This window comes from Toxorhynchites rutilus, chromosome 2 (assembly GCF_029784135.1).
Source record: "Toxorhynchites rutilus septentrionalis strain SRP chromosome 2, ASM2978413v1, whole genome shotgun sequence".
In the NCBI taxonomy this organism is placed as follows: Eukaryota; Metazoa; Arthropoda; class Insecta; order Diptera; family Culicidae; genus Toxorhynchites; species Toxorhynchites rutilus.
The window spans coordinates 136938339-136957086 of NC_073745.1; the positions used below are offsets into that span (position 1 = coordinate 136938339).

General features: G+C 38.5%; 3 protein-coding genes across 3 annotated transcripts in view; 1 reads left to right on the forward strand and 2 right to left on the reverse strand.

The window, feature by feature from the left end:
- Window positions 1–18748, reverse strand: part of LOC129769762 (uncharacterized) — a 125004-nt gene that overhangs the window by 36188 nt on the left and 70068 nt on the right. The window lies entirely within an intron of this gene.
- Window positions 5012–8126, reverse strand: LOC129769763 (uncharacterized). The gene is made up of 2 exons (XM_055772229.1): window positions 7917–8126; window positions 5012–7832 (listed from the first exon to the last, which is right to left on the reverse strand). The coding sequence occupies exons 1-2, from the start codon at window positions 7929–7931 to the stop codon at window positions 6849–6851; spliced, it is 999 nt and encodes a 332-aa protein (XP_055628204.1). The 5' UTR covers window positions 7932–8126; the 3' UTR covers window positions 5012–6848.
- The window catches only part of LOC129769759 (phospholipid-transporting ATPase ABCA1-like), a 37287-nt gene continuing 32889 nt past the window's right edge, over window positions 14351–18748 (forward strand). Inside the window, exons 1-4 of the mRNA XM_055772213.1 lie at window positions 14351–14487; window positions 14668–14776; window positions 14894–15168; window positions 15228–16462. Coding sequence (XP_055628188.1) covers window positions 14903–15168; window positions 15228–16462 — 1501 coding nt within the window. The 5' untranslated portion in view covers window positions 14351–14487; window positions 14668–14776; window positions 14894–14902. The remainder of the gene's footprint in view (window positions 14488–14667; window positions 14777–14893; window positions 15169–15227; window positions 16463–18748) is intronic.

An 18748-nucleotide genomic window follows, 5' to 3' on the forward strand; every position in this document is an offset into this window, starting at 1 on the left:
AAACCAAAGTTGACATGTGAAAGTTTTAGGGTGCAATAAATGTTTCTATGATAGTTAGACAGACCTTCCCCCTCTCTAAGGGGGGGCTGCCATACAAATGAAACACAAATTTCTGCATTACTCGGAAATTAACCAAGCAAACGAAACCAAAGTTGACATGTGAAAGTTTTAGGGTGCAATAAATGTTTCTATGATGGTTAGACAGTCCTTCCCCCTCTCTAAGGGGGGGCTGCCATACAAATGAAACACAAATTTCTGCATTACTCGGAAATTAACCAAGCAAACGAAACCAAAGTTGGAATGTGAAAGTTTTAGGGCGCAATAAATGTTTCTATGGTGATAAGATACTCCTTCCCCCTCTCTTAGAGGGGGGCTGCCATACAAATGAAACACAATTTTTTTGCATTACTCGGAAATTAATCAATCAAACGAAACCAAAGTTGGCATGTGAAAGTTTTAGGGTGCAATAAATGTTTCTATGATGGTTAGACAGTCCTTCCCCCACTCAAAGGGGGGGCTGCCATACAAATGAAACACAAATTTCTGCATTACTCGAGAATTAATCAAGCAAATGAAACCAAATTTGGCATGTGGAGGTTTTAGGATGCAATAAATGTTCTATGGTGTTAAGATACTCCTTCCCCCTCTCTTAGAGGGGGCTGCCGTACAAATGAAACACAAATTTTTGCATTACCCGAGAATTAATCAAGCAAATTAAACCAAATTAGGCATATGGAAACTTTAGGGTGCAATGAATGTTTCTATGGTGGTTAGATACCCCTCCCCCTCTCTTAGGGTGGCTGCCATACAAATAAAACACAAATTTCTGCATTACTCGAGAATTAATCAAGTAAATGGGCGGGACGAAGTTTGCCGGGTTAGCTAGTGTAATATAAACTCGGAATGATCTTCTAAACCTAACGAAATAGCGAATCACCTTGGAACATTACCAACAACAACTGATGCGTTCCTTTTGATCGAAATCGAAAATACAAGCTTTCTCATGTACTCACAGTCATTTCCGGATGGATTTACGAGATGTTCGCGTAAATCGATTAGGGCATTGCAAGATGCTACATTACATGAATAAAATAATATATTTTATGAAACTATCAAACAATTAAACTTTCTCTGTACATTTAGTTCACTGACAAGCCAAATTTTAGCATCGCGAGCGAGCGATTGGCGCTCACATCCCACGTTAAGTTGATATTAAAGGAGGTAGCATCGTAGGTTTCAATCAAGAACCTCGTGTGATGAGCATCGAAGCAGCATAGTTGCCGGCTGGCAGCGTCGAGTGGAATGAATTGTCTTTCTCATGACTCTACACCTGTCTTGAGTTTGAATTAAACAGGCTCTTCTCAGGGCTAGATGCGAATAAACTGTAGAAGTTTAATGTCGCTATGATCCAATGCGGACGAACGGACGGATTTCATTCACTGCGGTTTGGACATCGGAATGAGAAAACCATCGCTTTTTGGTGGTCACTTCGACATACCGCTATCGGAGTTGTTTGCTGAAGGAGCACCCTTTTCATCGCTTCGCCGAGAGAGGGGCAAGAAGAAGGAGGAAACCAACCATTTGCCTGAACGGTGTCGCTAGTAGTGGTCATCCTGGAATGTTTCCTGTTCCCTCCTCGTTGCTCGGTGGTGCTTTTGCCGCAATTTGGTAGGGTCCACCAAGCCTTTTGTGTAGTGTTTTGCTATCAGTGAACCTGGTTTTTTTTTCTTTACTGTTAGTGTGTTTTTTCTTCTTTTTTCATTGGATTCTAACCCATATTCGATAAAGTTTATTTCATTATGTGACAGATCGGAAAAATATAAATATATAGATCCGAGTTCAAATCTGAGCACCGGTTCTTTTGTGATGATGAGTTCACCAGAACTGGTGGTACGTACCATGAAAAAGTCTTTGTTTGTGCAAAAGATTTACGAGAATCTTCCCTTCCTTCCTTTAGCATTGCCTTAAAAATTTCAACCACATATTTTACCGCATCGATGATAGCTTCGAGTTCCCTTTAATAAAAAGCCACCACGTTCTGATGAGTTTATGAACGTCACTTCCGGGTTTCCTGTCGATGATCAGACATTTAAATTGTTCCTAGACATAACAGATCGTGGACTTAGTATACAGTCGAAGCTCTCTATAGCGACAATCTTTATAGCGACAAATCTCTCTATAACGACATATCCAAAGGTCCCTTCAAAATCACATAGAAATTCTTTTCTTTATAGCGACATTTCTCTATAACGACCATTGTCTGTAACGACACATTACCGCTCATACAAATCATTCTCTATTGCGACAATTTTCAAGGTCACGCCATGCACAGTTCAATAATAACGAGCTTGATTGAACTTAGTATATGACTATGAACGAAAATAGTCAATATTATGTTTTGTGAACGATTCGCGCGCAATTAATATTAATTTTGAAACATCACTCAACCTGAACATATATTCAGACGCGATTCTGCTGACGGTACATTTTCATATATTCAAAACTCTGCTGCACATTATCAGCTGTACCATTTCGTATAACGAAAGAGCAATAAATAAATAAAAACTCTCGAAAGAGACGTGATCTCTCTAAAGCTCTCGTAATGCGCAGTGGGAAACTAACTAAACGTTACAATGTGAGTAAAAAGGAACACAATACAGATTGGCTGTTGTGGATCACGTTTACTCAAAATGGTTCTGATGGTATATATATAAAATTCATTCCGCCAAAACAGTGATAGAGTGAGACAAAAAAAGAATGCTGTCAGTTTCCCTATCTTTGTTCAGTTTCGAGACATCTGAATTGAACACGAATTCAGCTCAGCTTTCATAATACACACAAACAGGAAACCTGTAATCTGATGAGAGATAGGGAAAGCTTATTGAAACAAATCAATTGAAGCATTGTTGTACCAGAATCCCGTCCTTGAGAAAACAAAGTATTTGCATTTAACTTAAAACGAAAAGTATTGTCCGCCCAACTGTTACATGGTAAGCTTTTAAATTCATACTCACGCAATAGTTTGAAGCATAGTTTGTTTTAATCTAAACTCCAGTCCAAAATAAATTCAAAGACAAGAAAATGTAGGACGCTAAAAAATAAATTGGATATAATTGAAAGATTTAATTAAAACTAAAAACTGCGAAACTAGAGCAAAAATCATTCAAAGCCAGTGACGGATGGTTTCAAAAATTCGTCAAAAGGAATGGGCTCTCAAAACCAGCTAGAAGATGCTTTCCAAACGATTTATGCTGGTTTATTAACTAAAAAGAATTGCCAAAGGACAGCTTTTTAATTTTTTTTTATTTAAAGAAAACTTTGTTAGGGGACAAATGAGCTGAATTTTGTGTCTATTATTTAATGTTTTGTTTCAATTATTTCAGTCAATTTCTTTTGTTATTAATATATTAATTTGATTTGTTCCACAGGGATTTGACGACATCCGACAACGACATCCGAATTCTCTATAGCGAATGTTTTTTACAGCGACAGTTTTTATAGCGACATTTCTTTATAACGACGGTCCCTTGCGATGTCGCTATGGAGAGCTTTCACTGTACTAATACACAGCATTTGACAGCGTCAAACACTGTCACTCGCGTGAACTGCAAACTCTCAACCTGGTGTAAATCAAGGCGCTTAACATACTGCTAGGTGGGTCAAAATGTGAAAACCACTCTACAGCCATGAATTTACAGGATGACATTAACACACTTTTAAAATTATTAATGAAAATTTACTTTTCTGTTTCGAATATGCATTCTATGCAATACAGTATTACGTAATATTGAGCTGGAACTGTGTCTGACGATGATTTTATATTCTAATGGCGAGTTTTTGTAAATGTTGTGTGTTGCCAAATGGTTAAGAGAGCGTCGTGTTTTAAGTAATCGAATAACTTAAGAATCTCCATTCAAATGTTAAGATTGCAAAACTGTCTTCTTTAAATTTTCGCAAATTTGACGATTGTTTCGAGTTAAGTATGATTAGCGAACGGGCGCACCTTGTTCCATAGATCTGGCTTGAGCTCACTGAGTAGTTTGATAGTTTGGCAATGACAGCTAAATTTGCAACACATCTTGACTCGCGAATCATATCCTCTTGGCCGGGGCCTGGTCAATACGCTTTGACCCAATGAGGTACATATAGAGGTGGAGCAGTAGGCGAAGTGTATCTGTTTGGCAAGCCAAATATCGTGTCGTAATTATTCGCATTCAATATGGAATGTATATGGAAGAAACAAAACAATGTTGAAAGTACTTACGGTTGCATGATAATTTGAGCCAAAATTCTCATGAAATCATTCAACTGGTTGTTTTTAACAGATGACAATTTTATCGTGGCTTATTTCAATTATTCATGTGGTAAAAAGGTCCAAAGAGCAGTCGTATGCTTAGTTCTCGAAAGCAGTAACAATTTCGGTGAAATTTTGATTAATTGGCGACTATTATCTCACAACCTACACACCGACACTGAGAGCCTTCGAAATATCAACTTCATAACGTTAAAATAATGAAACTTCGTTTGTTTGTATGAACGTGGGGGAGTTAAAACTGGCACATGGAAATATCATTTTTATCCGTATTTTTCGACGTCATTTCACAAATATTCACTGCACGTTATCACATTAGCCTTATATTCAGCGGGAACTCTAAAAAAATGTACGTTTTTAATTGATAAATTACTTCCTGAAAATGGCATTTTTACATGGATGCGGTGGGCAATCAAAGGTAAACACAACGACTGACGTCACTATTTGCGAAATAGTTATGGCAGCGCATGCTATGTCGCTCGAAACTCGACAATCTTCATTACCTTTTTTTCGAGGACATGATTGTCGTAAATTGAATTTTATTTTCATCGAGCAAAGCTTCGATATTAGTTCCAGTTGTTGTTTCTTGTATTTACTGAGTTCATCAAAGTTGATGTTTCATATGAAAATTATGCTTCTCACCGACGCTACTGACCAGATTCTGTTTAAATAATTATATCAAACCTCATGTCCCGTATATCAAATTACATGAGAATGGGAAGGTTAGGAGGATTAACCTTCAGAATTCTATATGGGAGTATCCCAGATTATACTGATCATGTGATGGATAAATTCGGGTTTATTCTGAGATATAGAAGCTATTATTATTCATCAAAATTGAAGTATCGGTTCTTAAAAAATGATTCTAACGTTGACCTATACTAAATACTTTTCATTATTCAAACGAGTAAGACAGAGCTGAGTACAGAAGTATGTGAGATATCGATTATTAAACTCATGATAGTCATGCTTTATCTCCAGAGTTACTTATAGAAAGAAGAAATAAAATTACATTCCCATATGTTCAACAACTACATTATTCAAGAGCAACCAAGTATTCCTTCTCATCTTTGAGCCATCGTTTGATTCAGCAAACTAACGCACCAAGCAAAATCATGGAATGAGTCGGAATAATTGGATTGAAATACCAAATCGACGAGGTATAATCGCAAACTTGTCACTCTAAAACATACGTTCAACTAAATGGTATATTGTCTCATAAACTTATTAATTTACCTACATAACATTCAAGCGCCTGAAATTATGCAACTGACATGTGTCTTATGAACGGGAATGAACTCTTTCACTTCACGGAGTTTATTTTTACACGCAACTGACCTTTACAATGATGATTGCAGCTCCGATTTGATTACCGTCGTATGATCAACGTGGATAAGTATTTCTGACGATTTCCACTATGATTCTCAGAAGAATGAAAAGGTTGTTATTTTGAAAAAAAGATCTTCGGCGTGCAGATATCCCCGCGATTTTTAAACATCCTCAAAAAGCTGCCAATAGTTTTAGAGATAATCGGAAAATGGGTATTCATAATAGATACATCGAGTTTGGAATTCAAAATGGTTTCTGAGAAAATGAAGATCAAACGTCAATCATATGTTTTTTTCTATCAGTTTATCTTCCTTGTTGGAAATCAACATCATTTTATTGTCTCAATTTTGGTTAAACAATATACTTTCATAGAAGACACAGCCTTAAAGGCGAATGAATTACAAAGTTTAAAACCTCTCAAAAACAAAGAATCGAATGGACACAGAGCATAAAAGAGAAGAAAAATCTGATGACGTAAAACAATGTTTGCAAACATCTAAACAATATATTCTTGAATGCCGCTAACGTTCCCTGTGGAATTTACGACGTCTCAACGTCTAACGTCATTTTTGATTAATACTTAATTGAGATCGCGTATGCCAAATAACACGCCTTGAATGTATTCTGGGTGGCAAGCTCTAGAATACGCGTGTATTAGTGCAGGGCGGAAGAACTTTCTTTGACGATAAATCTCCCGACCAGAACGGGAATCGAACCCGAACCCCCGGCTTGGTAATCAGCTCTATTCTGTATTCCGTCGGATTTGAAATTTCGTTCGAAACAGGTATTTCGTTCCAGTTATATTTTCGCTTTCCCTATTTCGAACGTTTTGCCCACTTAATGTTCAAAGAGAAACAGATAGAATGAAATGCAAAAACAACTCGAATGGAATACAGAATGGAGTTTTATTATGTCGTTCGAAATATTTCGAATCGATCGAAATATAGAATAGGGGTGAATATGTGACGCTAAGCACTCGGCCTCGACCACTTGAAACAATATACGGTGCTGTAAAATTTAAAGCTTCATTTTGACATGAAATTGATAGTTTTGTTCAGCATTTGTTAGTGTGATCGTTTAGTACGAAATTTTGTTACTAAAAGACGTCAAAAAGTTAAAAATAATGAATTTCGAATTTTTGCTACGTCTAATTCACTACACCTAATACACAGGTTTATGACCTCACTTATGTAGTAAACAATTAATACTATGGTTTGGCAATAGGTGTTGTGACAAGTCTGCTATCGTATACCTGGATCATGCGTAAAACATTCGTTATGAGATCTGTATCCACGCTTTCTCTCAATGTTGCGGATTGTAGAAGGGGTGTTATCCCGATTGGACCACCGTTGTTGACTCCATTTATTTTTCCACCTAAATTGCTGCTTAATACTTGATTTGTACCGATATTGTTTTTTGTTTCATCGGAGCCACTCTGGGGAAAAATAATCCGTCGAAAGGTTGACGAACCATGGTCAGATTTTAACCCAATTTCACTGTTTACACTATTTGGATGGGGTGATCCTCTACTATAACCAATGCTATCGATATTATCTGACGGTCTGACACGAGGATAGCCAGGATGATCTACACTGGAAGATTGCGTTCCATACGAAGTACTATCCTTCACGATAGTAGAAGCGCCACGGACCTCGCTGTTTGTCGATAAAATGTTACCGTTTATGTAAGCTACAGGAATGAATCGTAATCCGTTCGAATTTGCCACTGAAAAGCCGTTGTTTTTAGATGGGGACTCTGCATCGAAACCGTTGTTGATTCCTGCACTGTGAACAGCACTGTTTAAAATAGTGGAACCGGAAAAACCTTCAGCCAGATTTCTATTATTGGAATCGAGTAATCTTGCTTTTGAAACGCTGTTCAATCCGGTATGATGGTTAACACTGACCGGAAGGGTGGGGCTCGCTACATCATTACCTCTTGTGAATGTTCCACTTGTGGCTCCACCGGAACCGCGTTCCAACAGGGTTTGTCTGAGCTGTTCTATGAAATTTGGATCGAACAAAACATTCAAACTTGTGTATGGCAGAATGGTATTAGCAGCTCCGGTGAAGGATCCTGTACTGGGGTTACTGATAAACCCACTGCTAGGGGTCGTATGTAGCAGAATTTTGTACGGAAAGCTTATCGGAACATCGGCAATAGCACCACATGCTATTGTCAGGAAGGTCAACTGCGGATGAAATTTGAAAAAAAAAACAATTTCATTTGAGAATCTTCCTGAGTAATGTTTTAATTGTGTTAATGTTACACTTACCACGCGATATATCATTGTTCAATATGAATGATACGCTTACTTCTACTGATCTGGAAAAACACTCGAGATCTGTGCGATAGCAGAGTGCCGAGATGAATAGAAAAATTGTCACCATTCCTTCTTATATATGATCAGCACCTGTGCTAGTCACACACTTTTTTCGATACATTTGAGGAAACATAACTCGTGCACACCGTAATCTTTCTTTGGCGTCCCAAATCAAAGAAAGCACTAATCTCTCGAGAGGTGGGGTCAAACGCGAAGTTATGATTTTGACCTGCGCTAAAATCGCTTGCTGTCAAGCAAAAGGTTAACTTTGCAAACTTCATTAGCCCACTCGAATATGCATTATATATAACCGCTTCTTCGTGAGTCATTTCTTGGTCAATCGGAATCGTGTCTCAAGTGAAGCCATAATTTAGCATTTCGCATCTGTGAAAATATTCAAATTTGTTACTTTTTGAATATGTAGAATAAATATTGAAATTTGTTATAAATAAAAAAAGGTATACGGTTTATTTTCGGATGTTTTACAGAATGTGCCTACTTTTTAGTTAAATTTTTGACTATTTTCTATCATGCAATATGTATCTTTGGGAGCTGGGACCGATACTAATATTGTGAAAATGCTCTTGATATAGGATGAATGGAAAGCGCACCGAGAAAAATTTGGGACTCAACGTGTTAAGTACAAGTCGGTTTGTCGACATTTACGAATCATCTGTAATATTGGGTTGGGGAATTAGTTCAAAGCGTTTTTATATTTCTTTTATTTTACAACAATTTGTTTGCTGTTTGGCAAAGGGTAAGTATTCATTCGATAGAACTCTTTCTGCTATACAAAATGTTAAATATATTTTTGAGTTATTTAGGCTTGGTAATCAGCTCTATTTGAGGCTTAGAAATGGAATACCCGGCAGGCCAAAATTAACATTTCCGATACCTGCTCTTTTTTTGCTTTTCGTCGAGGTAATAAAGCAGCCGAAGTAGTCCGGAACATTTGCGTCGTGTATAGAGAAGGTCTACAGCATGGAAATATTTGACAAAATTTAAAAAATGGCGACTATGACACGCCTCTTTTCAATTTGATGATGAACGGCTGCCATATAAATGAAACATAAATTTCTGCATTAAAGGGTGTGTCACATCAAATTGCATCACGGAAGAAACGCTGTAGAAATTTAATTTTTGGGAATTATATCTTCAGCTTTCGTTTATAATCAGATAAGAGTGTATAGATCACATTGGCCATGCTTCACTGTCAATTTTTCGTAAATTTGGAAAAATGTCGTCGAACGAAAAAGAGCGTCGTGAATTAATCCTGCGCACTCATTTCGAGAATCCGGAGTTGTCACATCGGGACATCGGTAAGATGCTGGGAATCGTCCAATCCACGGTCAGCAGAGTACTAAAACGATACTTCGAGAACCTAACCATCGACCGGAAAGTGAAGTACGGCAAAAATGGATGCTCCGTCAGTGAAAAAGATCACAAGCACGTAGTTAAGCAGTTTAGATGTGATCCGAGAAGTTCGGTCCGGGATGTCGCCAATAAGCTGAATTTGTCAAATTCATTCGTCCAGCGGACCAAGCAGCGGGAGGGCCTGCGTACATACAAGGTTCAGAAGGCTCCTAACCGCGACGAAAGGCAAAACATGGTGGGGAAGACGCGAGCCCGGAAGCTGTACACCGAAATGCTGACGAAGCCGCATTGCCTGGTAATGGACGACGAAACCTACGTCAAAGCGGACTTTCGTCAGCTGCCGGGCCTGTTGTTCTTCTCCGCAGAGGACAAATTCAGCGTTCCGGAGAAGATTCGCAAGCAGAAACTATCCAAGTTTGCCAAAAAGTACATGGTGTAGCAAGCGATCTGCTCTTGCGGAAAGCGGAGCGCCCCCTTCGTGATGACCGGCACGGTAAACGGGCAGGTTTACCTTAAGGAGTGCCTACAGAAGCGCTTACTACCACTATTGAAGCAGCACGAGGGCCCGACCATCTTCTGGCCGGATCTCGCTTCGTGCCACTATTCAAAGGACGTGTTGGAGTGGTACGAAGCCGACGGGGTAACCTTCGTGCCAAAGGAAATAAACCCGCCCAACGCGCCGGAGCTTCGCCCAATAGAAAAATATTGAGCGATTATGAAGCAGGCCTTCGGAAGAACCCAAAAGTTGTCAAATCGGAGGCGGACTTCAAGAGAAAATGGATTTCTGTTCAAAAAAAAACTACAACCTGACGTTGTACAGAACCTTATGGACGGGGTAAAGAGGAAGGTGCGAGCATACGGGCTTGGGCTCGAAGTATGAATAAAAAGAAAATGCCAAAAGTTGTTTAATAGTTTTTATTTTACTGTCTAAAATTTTCAAAAGGATCGGTCTACTGGGCGAATTTCTACAGCGTTTTTCCGTGATGCAATTTGATGTGACACACCCTTTACACGAGAAATAATCGAGCACACGAAACCAAATTAGGTATATGGAGGTTTTAGGATGCAATAAATGTTTTCACGGTGGTTGAACATTCCACGCCCTCTCTAAGGGGGGGAGGGGGGTTTCTGCCATACAAATGACACACAAATTTCAGCATTACTCGAGAATTAATCAAGCAAATGAAACCAAATTAGCATGTGGAGGGATTTTAGGGTGCAATAAATGATTCTATGGTGGATAGATACTCCTCCTACCTCTATTAAGGGGGGGGGGGTTTAGGGGTCACGAACCGTTTCTATGGTGAATAGACCCCCCACTCTCTAAGGGGAAAAATGGAGAGGGGTCTGTCTTTATTCCATCATATTTTCTGTATCAAACATTTATTCCATGTAGCGGAGAAACATGTTATTTGCAAGTGGTTGAAAAATATTGAACGAGAATTGTGTCTGAAAATAATCTTATATTATAATGACGAGTTTTGGTAGAAGTACTAGGAATTTTTTTGTAAAAGGTAAATTCAAAATTGAAATTGGACTAATGAACTTGCGCTTAGTAAGAAAACGTGAATGTTTGAAGGTATTGATAACAAAAAACAAATTATGGGCGGGACGAAGTTTGCCGGGTCTGCTAGTTATGAATAAAAGAAAAAAAAATCAGGAAAAATCAGGATCATTTCAGTGAAAACAGGCAATATTGAGTGTTCGTCAGGATATCAGAGAATGTCCTATAAAATCAGAAAGGTTGGCATCTCTGACGACCACTGTAGATAATTTAAATGAAATCAAAGAATGTGTTCCAAGATCCTTCTAGATATTAAATAATGCGGTACTACACAACTCCACGTCGAATAAGTTGTTTATTCACAGTTTGATATATGAATTTTAATATCCTCTTTTAACCAAAGGAACCAGATTAGAAAGACAACAAATCTATGAAACAATGAAGTATTGAAAATCACAAGACGAAATGAAAATAGCAGCAAAAGGGATTTTTCCTGCTGATAAGTATAATGAATTTCAAATTTCATTCATAAAAATAGTCGAGATAATACTTATCATTGTATCGTCAATCATCTTCTCACCTCCTTAGTTCCAGTAGTAAACACATATGTATATTGAAAAGAAGAAATGTAATTGTTAAAAACTTCTAGATGAAGTAATATTTCTATTGAAGGACACAATTATTGAATCAGAAAAAAGATGATTATGAATTTGATGGCAGTTATGAAGAAGAAGATTATTGTTTTTATTTGTTTTTTTTTATTAACTGCATTGTGTTAATTTGTAATCTAAAAAAATCTTTTATATTTATAGCAGAATTTGTTTGATTTGAGAGGTCTTCCAGAAACTACGTGATCTTTTTAAACGTCCAATGAGTTTGCTTGTGTTCAAAGATCATAAAATTATATAGAAAAGTATGTAAAAAATACAGCGTAGAAGAGGGTGCCCAAGAAAAATTATAATATGCATTATGGACGGCCCCAAATAAAAAAAAAGATGCCAGATTCGTGTTCAGCATCCCGAAATTATGTAAATAACATGTTTTTTTAATGTATTTGAACTTCCTCAGGATTTATCGAGAATAAATTACTCAAGTTAATGGATATTCCAATATCGTTCAACACGTAATTTTGAGTGGCAAATTCAAAGATACGCGAGTGCTAATTATCGAGATGATAACGCTTCCGCTACGTGTCGTGTAAAACCGAGATCATAAACTTCGGTGAACTCTAGTGATATTTCAATTCTTAGTCATAGAGGTAGTATACATAATCAGATTAAGATTCGGGGGATGATATCGTTCCACAACATTTACATTTACATTCTGAATTTGCCACTCAGCACATTTTATTCGATTTACTGTTATGAAGCCCTATGGTATTGTCATTTTCCGTTATTAATTATAAATTTTCAATAAAGACAAAGCTAAAAAATAAAGATAAACTAAATATATTATCATAAAAAATAACGTAGAATCATGAACAACAAAAAGGCCACATTGCAAATTGATTGCATCGCAGATAAAACTAGAGCCATGCGTTCCAACATGCTGGTTTGAATGTCGGTATCACACTACTTAACCAGCTGTTAGTCAGCCAGTAAATAATCTCTCAAGGAAACCTTTTAGCATGTTCAAAGTTTAATCGAGACAATAAAATATTAGCAGACAAAAACATTTTACAAAACTCTGTCAGCGCTTTTAATGTCGATGTACACAATGGTGTGAATAAATTTCCACTACATGTTACGACTAAGCGATATGTCCCACGCTTTTCGCTTCATTTTTTGCCACTGGATGGATGTGGAAAAATCGGTGCATTGTTTACGATATGTTACTTTCCGAAATGAGTCGTGACACTTGATGTAGGCGTGAAATAAATACACGGAAAGATTTTTCGCTGGATTAACATGTACAAAAGCATGCCGAAAGCAACCTTTCTAAAATACAAACACAGGAGAAGATCGATCAGAAACCATCTCATGACACTTGTGTTCGATACGATCGATTCAAAATGGGTGATTTTGATGGGTAAGACAATGATGAACCACGGATAAAAATTCGAAGATGTATCCTGGCAAGCAAACTGTCACTTTCTCATTTTTTTCACTTTCAATGACGATATCACAAACCAGTCGAATCTATTTTTTTTCTTAGAGGTGTATGCACGATGATTCGTCTTTTCTCTGGATCCATGGCGGATGACGGATGATTTCAAATTATATTAGGCTGTCAAAAAAGTCCTGCGGTATTTTTTTTGAATTTTCATTTGATCATAAAATTAGTTACAATCATCTGTTTTAAGTCAAATATGCGCCGTTTTGTTCGATGACTTGTTCCCAACGAGATGCCAACTTCATAATACCCCTGTTATAGAAGCTCGCTTCCTTATTGGCAAAAAACTCGGATAGCCAATTTTCACAGGCCTCTTTTGTGGCGAACTACCTAGCTCGTTCGCCATGGACAAAAACAGGTGGTAGTCACTTGGTGCAAGGTCCGGACTATACGGCGGATGCAAAAGAACCTCCCATCCGAGCTCCCGGAGCTTCTGGCGCGTCACCAAAGAAGTGTGTGGCCTGGCGTTGTCCTGATGGAAGACAATGCGGCCTCTGTTTATCAAAGATGGCCTCTTCTTCATGAGTGCTACCTTCAAGCGGTCCAGTTGTTGGCAGTACAGGTCCGAATTGAGCGTTTGGCCATAGGGAAGCAGCTCATAATAGATTATTCCTTGACACACCACCAAACACACAGCAGAACCTTCCTGGCCGTTAATGAGGGCTTGGCCACCGTCTGAGCCGCTTCAGCGGGTTTCGACCACGTTGTCGTAAGTGACCCACTTTTCATCGTCAGTCACCATCCGCTTCAGAAACGGGTCGATTTTGTTGCGATTCAGCAGCGATTCATATGCGTCGATACGGTCAAAGATGTTTTTTTGCGTCAACGTGTGTGGCACCCATACATCGAGCTTCTTTGTGAATCCAAGCTTCTTCAAATGGTTAATAACGGATTGATGACTTATCCCCAGCTCTTGGCCGATGCTACGGCTGCTACTATGCCGGTCTTTCTCGGCTAATTCAGCGATTTTGTCGCAGTTTTCGACTACAGGCCTTCCGGAGCGTGGCGCATCTTCGACGACCTCTACACCAGAACGAAAACGTTGAAACCATCGTTGTGCGGTGGAAATGGAAACTGTATCGGGTCCATAAACTGCACAAATTTTATTGGCAGCTTGAGATGCATTTTTGCCTTTGTCATAGTAGTACTGTAAAATATGTCGGATTTTCTCTTTATTTTGCTCCATATTTGCGACACTATAACTCACGAACGACTTAACCAAACAAAAGATTGTCAAGGACTATATTATAGCAAAAATACCTTTCCAACAAGATACAGTATGACTCGATACAATGAATACAACTAGAACTACGCGCTTACAACGACACCTCGCGGAAATACCGCAGGACTTTTTTGACAGCCCAATATATGACAATGTGCAAGTAATGCAATCTGGTGTAAAGATTCGAGTGTTACTTATACTCTCATTACCTAAATATAATTAATTGAAACTATTTCAGGCGTTGATTTAGTATAAATAAATACGAGACCTTCGAATTCTACGAAGTCGGTTGGATTAGTAATGACGTGAAGGTGACTTTCAATTTATATCGGACAAGCACATAGCTGTGTATTCTTCGACCATATCCAACTGAACCAACCGAAACATATGATTGCGATATTTATATTGTTATCAGAGCTTCATATCATATATTTTTTATCTAATCCTGGAGAGTGATAACTTTTACCCATCGATTTCAATTCTGATTTCAGTTTTACGGAGAGTCTCGCGTCGCACGGTAGCACGTACTCGTTATTACTTTGGGTCGAACTTCTAGCCGGATGTACATGTTATCAATAATCCCCATCAATAGCACGAAAGGTGATGTTAATCCAGGTTTAAAATAGATAGAAATTCCATATTGACATTGTGATTCAATGTTGTATAATTTTTCTGGATTTCAAAGCAATTGATTCGAATATTTTATTCCACCTCAAGCGAAAACAAATGGTCGTAATTGCTCCCCAAGCATCGCACAGTAATGATGTATTCCCAAAATCACGTACAACGTCGGATGGCGAAGTATTTCTGCTTCTGTTGTGGAAGAACTTCCTGTTGCACTGGCGAAGCAAGGTATCATCCGTGGTGGAAATTTTCATTCCACCCATTTTCATGCTTTTGCTCGTTGGATTGCGCAGCCTAACAGAAGTGCAGGTCAACGAGCAGGAGTCGATCTACGAGCCCTTGGACGTGACCAATTTCACCGGAATAAGGTATGTAGTTTTCTCTTTCTCTGGGTAACTGTGCTTTGAAATTAGTTTTTTGTCAACAGGAACAACCTGGTGGTTCCCTTCGCGCCCATTATAGCATTCTCGCCGGATGTGGATTTCATTCACGATCTAATGAGCCCCGTATCCCAACGGATGAATTTGCAGCTGAAAGGATTCAACTGCTCCAACGAAATGCAAACTTTCCTCATGGCTTCAAACTGCTTCGTTGGGGTGCAATTTGATGAACGCTACGCCGAGATGACCGATTTGCCAGAACAATTGAATTACACGTTGCGCTTTCCTGGAGAACTTCGAGCACAGTTCGGAATAGTACACACGTGGTTAACGGATACAAGCTTCGCCTCACCAGCCGATGGAGGAGGTCGGTTCTACAGATACGACGATGGTGGTCCAAGTCCGGGATATTTCCGCGAAGGGTTTCTCAGTATTCAACACTTCATCTTCATGTCATTTGCTGAGAAAGCCAACAAACTCGGTACTATACCAGAGGTTATCGTGCAGCGGCTTCCGTATCCGGCATTTCTGGAGGATAGCTTTTCTTCCAGTTTGAGGACGTTCCTGCCAATTTCAACAATGCTGGCTTTTATCTATCCGTGCATAAGTATTGTGAAATCAATTCTCTTTGAGAAGGAGAAGCAGATAAAGGAAGCGATGAAGATTATGGGATTAAAAAATTGGATTTTGTGGATTTCGTGGTTTGTGAAGTGTTTGTTTTTTATGACGCTCTCCGTGTCATTAGTGGTGTTGTTCCTCAAAGTGCAGTGGTATGATGCATCTCAAGTTTCCGTGCTGACATTCTCACACTGGACTGTGATTTGGTTGTTCTTTTTCGTGTACGGTATCGCTATCATCACGTTTTCGTTTATGTTGAGTGCGTTTTTCACGAAAGCTAATTCTGGTGGAGCAGTTGCTGCCGTCATCTGGTTTCTTGCATTTGCACCATACACAATTATGGATCAGGATTACAGCAAATATGAACCATCTGAGAAGCTAGCGGCATCGCTGTCGTTTAACTCAGGAATTGGGTTCGGTCTACGGCTGGTCGCCCTGTACGAAAGAACTTCTGAAGGGATGCAGTGGTCCAGTTTATTCCACAAGAGTGAAGTAGATGATATTAATCTAGGATCGATTATGCTAGTGCTTTTGGCGGATGCTGTTTTATACATGTTGATTGCGCTTTATGTTGAGCAAGTGTTCCCGGGTGATTTTGGATTAGCCGAGCCTTGGTATTATCCCTTCACGAAGCGATACTGGTTTGGAGATTCGTCTAAGTCAGGTAGGTAATTGAATAAGGGAAATCAGAGAACCTCCCGGACGAAGTTTCTGTTAGGTTAAAATGGAAGCTCGAAACAGTTGATCGTATCCACTCCAGTATTACTTTAGTGACACAGGTTCCACCAAGTGAGATGCAAGGAAGTTCGTCGTTGGACGCCATTTTTTTATCGATGCCGTAGCATTATTTGTGCTGAAGAGTCTGGAGCAATATTCGAAACTCTCGGTGACTTATCGATTCCAATTCCCGCGTATTTCCGAGATTAGTTTCAGCCGAATAGTTTATAAATGCCTAGATTTTCATGCGAACAGGTGCGATTCCAGTTCAATTGGCATAATAATTTGACTTTATCAAAATTGGAGAAGTGCTGGTCAACCAGGCCATGTTGCATCGATCGAAAAAGGTAGTAATTTAACGGAGCAATGTCTGGAGAATACGGCGGGTGGGATAGGACCTCCCATTTCAGCGTTTCAAAGTATGTTTTGACCGGTTTCGCCGAGCATTGTCGTGCTGCAAAATAACTTTATTATGTCTTTGCTCGTATTGTGCCCGTTTTTCCATCAGTGCACGGCTCAAACGCATCAATTGTCGTCGGTAAAGGTCCCCCGTAAGGGTCTATATGAATATACTAGCTGACCCGGCCAACTTCGTCCCGCCCAAAATGAATTTTTGTTACCAATACTTTCAAACATTCATATTTTCTTACTAAGCGAACGTTCATGGATACAAACGCAGAGCTATTCATTGATTGATCTTCTAATTGACTCTTTACCTTTTTCTTTTTACTATAAATTTCTTAGTACTTCTACTCATTATAATATAATATTACTTTCAGACACAATTCTCGTTCAAAATTCTTCAATAACTTGCAAATAACATGTTTCTCCGATACATGGAATACATGTTTGATACAGAAAATGTTTGTTTACAGAAAATATAATATAAGAAAATGAAAACAGCTCAAATTGGACTATTCCTTTCTCGAGTATTGCGCTTACCAACACATTTGGCGATTCATTTTTATTTCTATAGTTCGGAGATAAAGAAGTGTGTGTTTTTACCTGAAAATCCATTTACACCTTCGAGTAACGATCAATTTCGTTAGCGCAAACATCAAATGGACTAAAAACTCTTTTCAAAATTATCAAGAACATTTGGGTATTTAATTTTCCGAATTTTTCTATTTTCCTTCAGAGTTTCAGATTAGCAGACACAAAAGCAATTTTTTGCTTGCTAAAATTTGAAGGAAAATCATTTCTCGATGTTGTTTAAATATTTAGAAGGCAGTCCTAACTTAACGTTTCTTCTATAAATCTCTTTGCATTTTCCCTAAAACTATATCCATAATATAAATTCATTATCAGAGACAATTTACGTTCAATATTTTACCCCAATTGCAGAGATTGTGTTATCCTGTTACTTAGAACATAGTCCTTTTTTCATTTATAATTTTTGTTGTAAAAGAGTGTTCATTTTAATCTATAATTTATAACCATTTTCGCTACACAGAAATAGCTTAATGTTGGACTGCATGGCAAGGCTGCCATATTTGCACAACTCGATTGAACTTAAGTTGAGATTCGAGTTAAGATTCGATCGGATTTAAGAATACAGGAGAATAGTTGATCAGTGGATGTATCTGGAATTTCCGAGGAAATTACTCTATCCTTCTGCTAAGAGCGACTTTTGTCCACTAACCCAGCCAAAAATTTGCGTATAAGGTAATCCTCGCTTTTGTCATTCAACCGAATACATCCAGCAACATATTGGATGGAATATGCGTAATTTTGTAATTGAGCTCATTGAAGACTTTATTTCTATTGTTCGTAGACACGTGCTGTCGTTTGAACAAAGGCTGTGTCAGTGTTGTTCATGATAGCGTCTCGCAAGTGACTGTATTGTTCCTCAAACCGTTTCTGTTGATTGTGTCATAGGAATCGCAGTCGTTCGCTTCCTACATTTGCCTATATGTTGGCCATGGCACATCTTAAGACATCGTAAAACGATGCTGTCCTGACCGCGTCAATTCATCAAACTACACAGATAGGAAACCATCTAGCACATTCACTTTATTGTTTCGTCTCCTCCAATCACATGTTCAAAAATATTCAATCAAAATGAGTAATGATGTTCTTAATGATTAAAGTAACTGCGGTGCATTGGATCTACACACATGCTCTCCAGCGGGGTTTTTTTTATCAAGACTGACGACAGTAGTGTGATTTTTATTTTACATTTCGAGCATGTGTATGATTATGATAATCTCAATAATTCGTTGTGCTTATCCAA